The sequence below is a fragment of the Strongylocentrotus purpuratus genome, unplaced genomic scaffold (assembly GCF_000002235.5).
Source record: "Strongylocentrotus purpuratus isolate Spur 01 unplaced genomic scaffold, Spur_5.0 spur5_scaffold_19, whole genome shotgun sequence".
In the NCBI taxonomy this organism is placed as follows: domain Eukaryota; kingdom Metazoa; phylum Echinodermata; class Echinoidea; order Camarodonta; family Strongylocentrotidae; genus Strongylocentrotus; species Strongylocentrotus purpuratus.
In genome coordinates this window covers 2,389,095-2,400,657 of record NW_022145604.1, presented here as the reverse complement: position 1 = coordinate 2,400,657, position 11,563 = coordinate 2,389,095, and the positions used below count along the sequence as shown (strand labels likewise).

Genomic DNA, 11,563 nt, shown 5'->3' with positions numbered 1-11,563 from the left:
AAGAATAGGGAACGTATGTAACGGTTGGACAGAACAGGCATCTAAACGTTTGTTTGAATTCTGTTTTGGGACACATATTTCATAATCAATATATTCATAAGCGTTGCATAGGTTAAAATGTTTCATTGTATTGATCATTTTAAATTGTGGAGAATAAGTGAAATGTGAATGGTCTTTAATTATTAAGTATAATGAAATCAATGAATTTGCCAACTGATATACGGTTTGTAAATCTGTAAAATAGATTAATTGATAGTTTTGAAATCTTATCTCACCTCTCATTAATCTTTTGACCAACTGCAAAAGCAAGCAACAAACTTCAGTGTACAACTTAAATTGTCCATGGATGAACCATTTATATAAATTTATACAATTATGAACACCTGAATTGCAAATTCAAATTCAAAAAATGATAAGATAGTAACTATAGTCACATGGAAAGAAGTTGGCACAATATAGAATAAAAGGCAAACACTAATCATTTCATTGAAATTGAAATTTCACAAAACCTTATATACAAATTTAAAAGTAGTCTAGGTCTTTAATAGTCAGTAGCCAAAATGTGTCTCGGACACAGAGCCCAATAATAACAGACTGTTAAACAATTGAGCATGCATTTCACTACATGTAAGCATTAGCTTGTAATCAATTCCCATCAAGACTGGGAAAGTAGTTGACACAATATAGAATAAAAGGCAAACACTATTCATTGATATTTCACAAACATCATGTCGTTAATTACAAATTGTCTATACAGGATTTGTATGCTTTTATTCTAGAGTTCTTTTATCTGCTAACTACAATGTGTATGATATTTACCTTTTATATTTCTTCATTTTTCATAAATGCTCTATTTAATTCTATTTTTGCTCAAAATTATGATCATTCATTTCAAGTAAGTTCAAATCAAATACATGTATTTATAACAATCATTTTGATGTAATTCAGATCTGAAATTCAAAAAAGATTTGACACTGCATACTCAATGGGTTATTTTGCATATTATAATGCATCAATTCAATTGAGCATTCATTAAATATTTTCAGTAAATAATTGTGTCTTTGTGCCAATTTTCCATGAATTTTATTTGTTTTCATAACACACAAGTCTATTGAGGTGATTAAAACCTTACTGAAGTACACCGAACAATAAATTAGCACGATCCAGCCATTTAATCATGTCTCCTTTTTAACATCAATACACGCAGTTCTAGGTTTTCCTCTTACACGAGAGTCAGAGAATATTGTAAGGATTTTAAAACCGATGGTTTGGGACGATATCGGGTGTGCTGGACTTTACACAAGTTCTCTGAAGAAGTTGGAATGACTCGATTCATTATTAACCAATCTATGAGTAATAAGACATTCATAAATTGTATGGAGCAAGTCATGATTCTGGGGAGAGTTCTGCAAAGGTGAAAAATTGTAATCTAGTGCTGCTGATGTCTTCCCGAAGGACAGGGTTAGGCATTTTCTTCACTATCTGTTTTCTACATTCCTGAGACACATCCTCACGTGCTGGCCATATAAATAGCCCCGGATGAGACTCCGACTTGGCCATGTACTTGATGACAAGATCTTCTCCCACAACATCTTTCACCTGAAATCAAAAGAATTAAAGATGAAAAAAATCGTGAGTTTAAAATCCATTGTGCTAATTCAAATTTAAATGTATTTGTATTTTTTTTCTTTTTGACTTGTTCAGATTTTCTCACGTTAATAGTAATCATGCACATTTTCACTCCAAACAGATAGATATTTCCTGGTTTTGAAACATGAAGGCATTAAATGATTAACAGAAGGATTGTAAAGTATCAATGCAATGATATGACTCAGGTAATGTAGATGCAATATTTTGTATAATTTAGTGTAGGCTCAATAATGAAATAATTCTTGTGTATAAAATGTCATCCATTGAAAAGTAAAATAATTTATTGTGCAGGTTATTCCAATGTTAAATAAATTCCTCAACAATCCTCTTAACAAGAAATTTGTAATGATTTTCGTATTACATTTATTTCACAGCTAAGCATAAAAATAATTTGCAAGTAAATGAAACCATACAAACTTACTTCTCCAACGTATTCCAGAATTTTTCCACGTTTGCCGACTGATATATTGATCAATACAAAGTCTCCACATTGGTACTCATCGGCTGCTTGGTGAACATCTGCCACTGGTCTGTCGGCGGTGATCTCCACATCATTCTGGGTATCATCTCCAGTTGGTCTGGTGGTCATCACATCATTCTGGGTATCATCTGCAGCTAAATTGGGTTGCGGTTGCACCTATTGAAAATGCGAGATCGGCGAGAGTTACCAGTGTTGCATACATGAAAAGCTACATATGGGACTGTAATGTAATAATATCACTACACGTTAAAATTTAGCACTAGCAGACCACTAGCTAGACAAGAAGAGGAAAATATAATCGTACACCACTAAAGTTACACATGACTCATTTTCGGAAACATGATCTTTTACTGTATTTCAAAAAGATTTTGAATAACAAATACGTACCATTCCACGATTTTCAAAGCCTAGATCTAATCTAATGTTGAGTTGATACTCCAATGATTACGATCGGATGTCGTCTGCTGCTCACGAAACCCCGCGAAAAAACGTACGTAAATAAGACCGAATAGCATTTCTGTCCATCGTGCGTACGTGTCGTTCTAACTACCAGCAACCGTGAACGTACGCACAAACTGGACAGAAGTTATATAGAGCTACACGGCCCCGCGATTGTAGAAGTCAGCGCATGGATTGCAAGTACAATCAAACGTTGCAGTGCCTTGGTTCACTTGACTGATACGTGGATTATCCATGCGTCATATTCGCGGACGCCACGGTCCGTTTTTTAGTTGTTACGTACGTTCGTGAGTTGGACCGAATATTGCACTCCAAATTTTGAATAGATTTTATCTCTATTTGCGTTTATTTTGACGATTTTTTTCTTGGTCTACATTTCAACCTTCATCAAAAGAGTTGCAAAGCACATAAAACTGTTGGGTGACACAACTAATAATTGTGGGAAACTTCACTCTGAACGTACGTAACACAGGTGGACAGAATCTCTCATTCAGCCAATGTAATTTTCAACTCTCTCACTCTCTCTCTTTAAAGCTCAATCGCCGTAACTATGATCAATGCCGTAATCCACCCGCATCAAAATCTCTTTTCAAAACATGAAACATCAATTTCTTTTTAGAATTTTTATTTGCATCACCCTCAAAATCACACCACTCAACAATTACTGATTGTACTTTGGAATTTTTAATAATAATCATTAAAGAAAAGAGGACAACACAACCAAATGACATTATTAGTGCATGGAATTGTCTTTTTTATTTCTTTATACCATCAACAATGAAAATAAAAACACAGAAAGCCACAGGATATTTATTTAATTTTTCTGTAAGCGCTTTATTCTTTCACACACAGAAGTACCCTATTACCGTGGAAATGCCCACATGTATACTTCCCCGGAGAACTCTTTTGTTTTCACCACAGGTACTCGAGCCCAACGGTTGTGGCTATTGGGGGATAGCTTCGTCAGGAGAGCCGGCGAGAGGGCATCCTGGACAGGCAACCACAACCTGGGAGTAAATGCAAGCGAGGTTAAATGGTTTGGCAGAGGCGGCCTAACCCTACACGAATTTCCGAGAGCTCTCCAGGACTTACTAAGGTACAACCCAGCTCCTACCATCATGATCATTCACGTGGGTTCGAACGACCTCGGCCGCTATGGAGCCAAGCAATGTCGACAGGCATTAGATGATGCCCTCACCACAGCCCGGGAATTATTACCGGGGTGCCATATTTATTTTTCAAGCATAATACCTCGTTTGTTCTACTATGGATATGGCCGTACAGTGCATTCGCAATTAGCGATTAATAAGGTGAGGAAATCCCTGAACAAATATGGTAGAAGACTCTATATCTGCAGGGACATCGGGACATCGTGAGAGGCCTATGTTTTATCTTTTATCATTTTTTATCATCTTTTACCACTTGGAATTGCATATATTCGTGTGAATCATCTCAATATGTTGCTATTCTTCTGCTGAGCTGATATCCAGTATTCTTGCCACTTCTCTAGAACTTATATCGTAAGTTTATATATTGCATGTTTTTTACGACTCTTCGTCTCCGATATACGTAGTCCCAGACATGGCAAGTAAAGTACGTTCGAATAAATATCATGGTAAACCTGGAGAAAAAACTTTTAAGTACAAACTGCCCAAAGGGATTACAAGTGGAAGTATTTCCTTTTCACTCAGCCTAATTTTCAATTGCCATAAATCTGTGCCCCAGGGACTTTCGCCGACAGACTTTTATTTGGGCGAACTATCACAAATTTATCCCGATTTGAACATTGAGATAGGTCGCCATTTTGTAATCATCGACGAACCTGATCGTACGAACCATTCAACATCTTCAATGTCTAACAATAGTTCTATTGTCAGTATCAACAATGATGAAAGCACTCAAAGTGAGGATCACGACCCTGTACGAAACTGCATGTTATGTAACTTGATGTGTGACGTAACAGAGAGCATTTGTATGAAATGCAGATGTATTAATCAACGACTTGATCAACTTACAATGGATATGAAACAGGTTAAGCACGCCATTGTCGCTATGCTTGACAACCCACAGTCAAACACGTCATCATCTCAACGACCTCCATTTTCAAGCACCCACCAAACGTCACAACCGTCACCCCCAGGCACATCCAGTCTACCAGTCCATCCTCCAAGGCCACGGAAGGGACCATCATCATCATCTCAACCCACTGGGATACCATCTCGATCTTCTTTTCCTCAGGCTGCCCCAGCTCCCGTACCCTCCCAAGCCGCCACAGCTGAACCCTACCAGTACGCCTTCCCTCCGCTACGCCCATCGAGCTACATTAATCCTCCATACCCACCAAAACCTCATCCGAACGCCTACGCACCATCGCATTATCTTTCACCCCCGAGCCACCCCCAGCCACCACGCCCCACATTTCAACCATCAATGTTCACGCCAAGACAACGATCAACTACCGCGACGCGTTTTGGTCCCTATGGAAACAGAGCATATGCATCAGTAGTCCGCGAATCATCTACAATGTACGGGACATGTTGCGAATACTGCGCTGAACCCAATCATAGAGCTAACACTTGTCGACATGGAATCCAACTACAATGTCGCCGATGTAACCAGCTTGGTCACAAAGAGAAGTTTTGCACTTATTAAAAGACTGGCCAAGAAGAGAGTGCCAATGATCACTCGCCTGTGCACCTCGACGAGCCTAATATTAAAACATGTACTCCATATTTTGAACATGACAATAAAAATAATCCAAACAATCTAAAATGTATATCCTTAAATGCAAGAAGCGTTGTGAATAAGATCGACGAAATAAGAACAATTATTGAACATGATAAACCTGATGTTTTTTGTATTACGGAGACTCATTTATGTCCGGAAATTTTATCTTCTGAGATATTTCCCCAAAATTTTAAGGTAGTACGAAAAGATAGGAATAGACATGGTGGAGGAATTCTTATAGCATATCATAATATTTTGTCAGTACTCCATAGAGAAGACCTTGAGTCAAACTGCGAAATTATTTGGTGCGAATTATTTTTTAAAGAAACAAAATCTATTTTTCTTGGAGTTTTTTATAGACCTCCAAACAGTAAAATAGAAAGTATTTATGAATTTGAAAAATCTATGTCATTAATAACTCATAATGGTAAAAAAATATGCAATGTTATTCTGACAGGAGATTTTAATTTACCAAGTTTGAAATGGGTAAACGGATATAATGTCACATCCGAAAACTCTGAGTTAACAAAATATTTTATGTCGGTTATTGACAACAATTTTCTATATCAACATGTAAGTCAACCAACAAGAATTACTGATAAGACTTGTAACATACTAGATTTATTATTTACGTCTCATCCATCAGATGTGTCTAAAGTTAATATAATTCCTGGTATAAGTGACCATGAGGCTATAAGTTTCATTATTTGTTGTATGAATAACAGTGAATTAAAAAAGAAACATATATATTTTTATTCTAAAGCTAACTTTGAACAATTCCGAAAAGATTTGAAAGAAGCACCTTTATCTGAAGAAAACAGAGATGTTAATGTGAAAGAATATTGGCAGTTGATTAAATCTACAATAATAAAGATTTGTGATGCAAATGTTCCGCATGGTAATTTAAGAAAAGGATCAAATGTTCCGTGGGTAGATAAGGATTTAAGGAAATTGATGAGAAAAAGAAATAGAGCGTTTAAGAAAGCTAAAAGAACAACTAAGAGAACCCAATGGGAAAAATACAGACAGTTGAGAAAAGAAGTAAAAAAGAAAGTTAAATTGAAATATGTGAATTATTTACGCAATGATATATGCAATAGTCTTAAACGTAATCCTAAACTTTTTTGGAATTTTATTAAGTCCAGAAAGTGTGACCGTGGTATGATAGATTGCTTAAATGTCAGTGGTAGAATTATTACTGAAGATCAACAAAAAGCTGATGTTTTTAATGAACAATTTAATCAAATTTTTAGTAATTGTGAAACCCTTTCCCAGCCCGAATTAAATATTAATGCTCCTATTATGGAGGATATTCAATGTACCGAAGCTGAAGTCTTAAAGTTGTTAAAGAATGTAGACATTTCAAAAGCGCAAGGCCCCGATGAATTAGCCCCATGTTTGTTGAAAGAAGGTGCAGAACAATTGGCACCTGCTCTTTGTAAACTTTATAAGCCCGAATCAAATAGTAATGCTCCTATTATGGAGGATATTCAATGTACCGAAGCTGAAGTCTTAAAGTTGTTAAAGAATGTAGACATTTCAAAAGCGCAAGGCCCCGATGAATTAGCCCCATGTTTGTTGAAAGAAGGTGCAGAACAATTGGCACCTGCTCTTTGTAAACTTTTTAATCTGTCTTTGTCATCAGGTGTATTGCCAGCCGATTGGCAAAAAGCTAATATATGTCCATTGTATAAAAAGGGTAACAAACAGGATCCGGGTAATTATCGCCCTATATCTCTTACGTCCATTACATGCAAGATCTTAGAACGCATAATTTGTAAACGTCTTATTGAACATTTTAATGAAAATAATATACTATGTGACAATCAACATGGTTTTCGGGAAAAAAGAAGTTGTGAAACACAACTTATAGAAGCAATTAATGATTGGAGTTATAATATGGAGTCTGGTTCAAGCGTCCACATTGCTTTCCTTGATTTTGCAAAGGCGTTTGATAGTGTACCTCACGACCTTTTAAGAACAAAACTTGAAATGTATGGTGTAAGATCTCAAAATTTAGAATGGATAATGAATTTTTTACAGAATAGATATCAAAGGGTGGTTATAAATGGCGAATGTTCTTCATGGATCAAAGTTAAATCAGGCGTTCCGCAAGGAACAATTTTAGGCCCGATATTGTTTTTATGTTTCATTAATGATATGCCTAATAATATTTCATCAACTATTCGATTATATGCGGACGATTGTATATTGTACCGTCCAATTTTCAATGTAGATGATTGCAAGATATTACAAAATGATTTAGAAGTTTTAAGTAAATGGTCTGAAACATGGATGCTCGACTTTAATGTATCAAAGTGTAAAACTATGAAAATGTCTCGAAAGCTTCACGATATAACATATAATTATTCTCTCAATGGACAGGAGTTAACAAATGTAAAGTCTGAAAAATACTTAGGTCTTGTAATAAATGATTCTTTAAACTGGAACGACCATTGCACTGACTTATATACAAAATGTAACAGGATCATGGGAATTATAAGACGGAATTTTGTTAATTGTCCAAAGTCTATTTTAAAAAGTCTTTTTGAATCACTAATTCGCTCACGTTTAGAATATTGTTGTACAGCATGGGATCCCTATAGAAACACACACAAAGAGAGGATTGAACGTATTCAAAAACGTTACGTAAGGATGATGTGTAAGGATTGGTCTACGAGTTATAACGTGTTATTACAAAATGTCAAAATGAATTTATTAGAAAATAGACGAAAGTACCATAGACTTGTTTTTTACTATAAGATTGTAAATAACTTGATTAATGTAGGAGAAGTAAATAGGTGCACACGAGCGAACAGAATAGGAAGAAATGATAATACTTTTAAGATGCACGTTCCATATGCCAGAACAGACTATTATATGAAATCCTTTTATCCCCAAACAATTAATGAATGGAATCAACTCCCACAAACAGTAGTAAACAGTCAATTGCTAAATACCTTTAAATCGGCTCTGGTAAAACATCTCAATCTAGATTTTTAAAATAGAAGTGTCTTGCAATTTCTAACTTGTATTTCTGTTGTTGTATTTATATTGAACTATAACCTATGTCATACTTCGATATTTTATGTATTAGTATTTACTGTGTAATTATGTATGCCATTTTACTGTCCATATCTGGGATGCAAACTTGTATGGGTTTTTCTAAACCTTGTTTTGTAACCCAAGACATGTATATATTTTTATATTGTCTGAATAAAATCAAATCAAATCAAATCAAGAAAGATCAGGCGCATGCACAATGCATCGTTCATCATGCACAACTTCATCGCGCAAGAACACCAATATTTTAACAGGGACGGGATACACCTGTCGGACAGTGGATGTGACATTTTGATACAGAGTTTCGCAACGGCGGCTCGAATGGCTGGGTTAACTTAAAACTTGAAATCTCTGAGAAAACGCCGTTTAAATATAATGACTCCCTCAAAATAATGCACGTGAGTCTTGCGACTCAACACTTTAACATTTAAGCTGAATATAATATTATTTGTCTGCGGTACGATTGTATAGCAGACAAATGTTGTTTGTATCGTTAATGAATGCATATTTATGTTGGGTCCGGGGCTGTGCCCCGATGGAATGTAATTTGTATAGGCAGCTCGTACAGGTGTGCGAGCTAATTCTGCCACGGAGACCAGGGCGGGGCATGAATTAGTGTGTAATTGAATCATTTTAGCTTGAGCTTTCAACGAGACAACTTTTATTTACAATAAAAGTGCGTTGTGTCATGTACTGTTACATGACTGTGTTTGAATAAGGTTTTCCAGAGTTTTTATGCTCGTTGAGTTTTATCTCTGGTTTTTTATCCTGGACCATGATAGGTCCGGTTTCCAGTGAAGGAAACGGTTTCCAGTGAAGGAAACGAGAAGAAATGTTTGTTAAACATTCATACTGAATAAACGGCCGGCTCTCAGTAGTCGTTGTCAGGCTGTTCCACAATAATTGAAGTGTATTATTGTGTTATTTGTGTGTATTGGAAAGCAAGAGGGATGACAGACGAAATAATATGTGAGATTATAGGACAGACAGATCATTGCATAATGTATATACATGCACATGTCAATAGAACAAGGCAGAATCTGATTTGGACCATGATATGGCTCGTTGACGCTGCTATCATGGTTGTTTTGTTGTTGGTTTTGGTATGGCAGCTCGTCAAGTATACCTACATGTATATTTCTAGTTTAGGGAATAATGCCAAAGATAATAAGATAACAGTGGATTGTACAGATGAATACAAGGTGTACATGTAAATAGACGTTCGATCAAAATAGGACAGTCGACTAATGACTGAATCTTATCTGAGGCTGTGCAGCTCGACTGTACACGGGCAACCATGTTATTATTGTCTTCAACATAGTGATCGTGTTTAATTGATTTAACGTGGATTCATAGATCGTAATTGTTCATTTCAATTTTGCTCGGCAAAGTCACATAAAATGTGATAATGGTGCAGAGAATTTAAGCACCTGGCTTGGTATTAAGGTTTGGGAACCGATGGAGAAAAATAATAAAAATAAAATTGTTAGTATTTTTGATAAATGCCCTTAAAGAGATGACTATAGTTTGCTTTGTTTGAATGGGTCCAAGTGACAACAGATAACATCATTTCATTTAATTGTTCGTCCATTTATGGCAGAAAGTAACAATTTAGAAAACAAAACAGACAAAACTATTTAAGAGGCAAAAAAAAAAAAAAAAAAAAAAAAAAAAAAAAAAAAAAAAAAAAAATGGTTTGTATTGGCTGTTTGGGGTTGAAAATTGTCAAGGTTGCTTATTGCTATTGATATTTATGTTAATTGTTGTTCATAACAGGGGAGAGCGGTTTGCCCAATGGCAAGGAGGGGCTCTCAGTAGGAGAGGTTGTTTAGGGGAATCCGTAATCTCAGGAAACTGGGACTTCGGTTGGATGTCTTCCTCCCGGTTGGTCACGTGACCCGGGTTCCCCTACTTAGTATCTCGTTTTTATTTAGCCTCTCCCCTCTTCCCTGTACAATAGTGCGGGTACAGATATCGCCCCTTTTTAATTTCATTGCATTTCTGTTATTTGATTGTGACATTAATTGTTGGACGGTTTGAAAGGGGCAAATTCTATCCCCAGTGGAATAAATGTTGAGAAAATGGCAAACAATGTATCCATGTTGTATTTCTTCTCACAATTCGATTATTCGAGTTATCGAATCAGCGCATTTGTGAGAGAATGCAACGTAAACAATATAGTTCAGGGTCAAAGTTGTTTACGCTAGCAAAGTGCAGAAAGGTCAAAAGAGAAACTATTAGTTAAGCGCATCGCGCGCGATACCGGTAAAGTGCGCGCATTCCAAGTTAGCATGCGCGGCACAACAACTGAATTCGTCTCACATACTCAACAAGTTCCACTGGGGTTGGATGTTTTTCTTTTCCCGCCTCCCCACCCTTCTACTCCTTAGACAATAAGAAAGGAAGAAATAAGAAGTAGAAAGTGAAAGAGCTCAAAGAAAGGGGGAGGGAAATTTACACAGCAGAGCTCGGGGAGGATAGATTTGAGACATGTGGCCAAAAAACAAAAAAGTGATGATGATTATGGTTGGTTGGTTTGGCTTGATGCATTTTAAATAAATGGTTGGTTGGTTGGGCTAGTATGCTTTTAATGAATGGATGGTTGGCTGGGCTTGTAATAATTCGTGTTATGGTTGGCTGGATGGGCTGTATTCTTAATTGGAACAAAGTTTTGGTTGGTTGGTTGGGCTAGTGATGTTCCAATAAATGGCTGGTTGGTTGGGCCAGTAAGCTATTAATGAATGAATGGTTGGCTGGGCTAGTATAATGATTCGTTTTAGAGATTGGCTGGATGGGCTTGTATTCTTAATTGGAACAAAGTTTTGGTTGGTTGGTTGGGCTAGTGATGTTCCAAAAAATGGCTGGTTGGTTGGGCCAGTAAGCTTTTAATGAATGGATGGTTGGCTGGGCTTGTAATAATTCGTGTTATGGTTGGCTGGATGGGCTTGTATTCTTAATTGGAACAAAGTTTTGGTTGGTTGGTTGGGCTAGTGATGTTCCAATAAATGGCTGGTTGGTTGGGCCAGTAAGCTATTAATGAATGAATGGTTGGCTGGGTAGTATAATGATTCGTTTTAAAGATTGGCTGGATGGGCTTGTATTCTTAATTGGAACAAAGTTTTTGTTGGTTGGTTGGGCTAGTGATGTTCCGATAAATGGCTGGTTGGTTGGGCCAGTAAGCTA

At 36.5% G+C, this 11,563-nt stretch overlaps 1 protein-coding gene across 1 annotated transcript; it reads right to left on the bottom strand.

Annotated features, from left to right (window-relative positions):
* Positions 1-331: 331 nt before the first annotated feature.
* On the bottom strand, positions 332-2,628 carry LOC115925954. Its single transcript, XM_030990020.1, has 3 exons — positions 2,519-2,628; positions 2,072-2,287; positions 332-1,599 (listed from the first exon to the last, which is right to left on the bottom strand). Exons 1-3 carry the CDS (start codon positions 2,519-2,521, stop codon positions 1,387-1,389), a joined length of 432 nt encoding a protein of 143 aa, XP_030845880.1. The 5' UTR covers positions 2,522-2,628; the 3' UTR covers positions 332-1,386.
* Positions 2,629-11,563: the final 8,935 nt, after the last annotated feature.

Bases quoted from the DNA above. Each gene is read 5' to 3' on its own strand.
- LOC115925954 (XM_030990020.1), bottom strand. The intron at 1,600-2,071 runs GTAAGTTTGTAT...TTTTGATTTCAG, and splicing joins TTCTGGAATACGTTGGAGAA to GTGAAAGATGTTGTGGGAGA.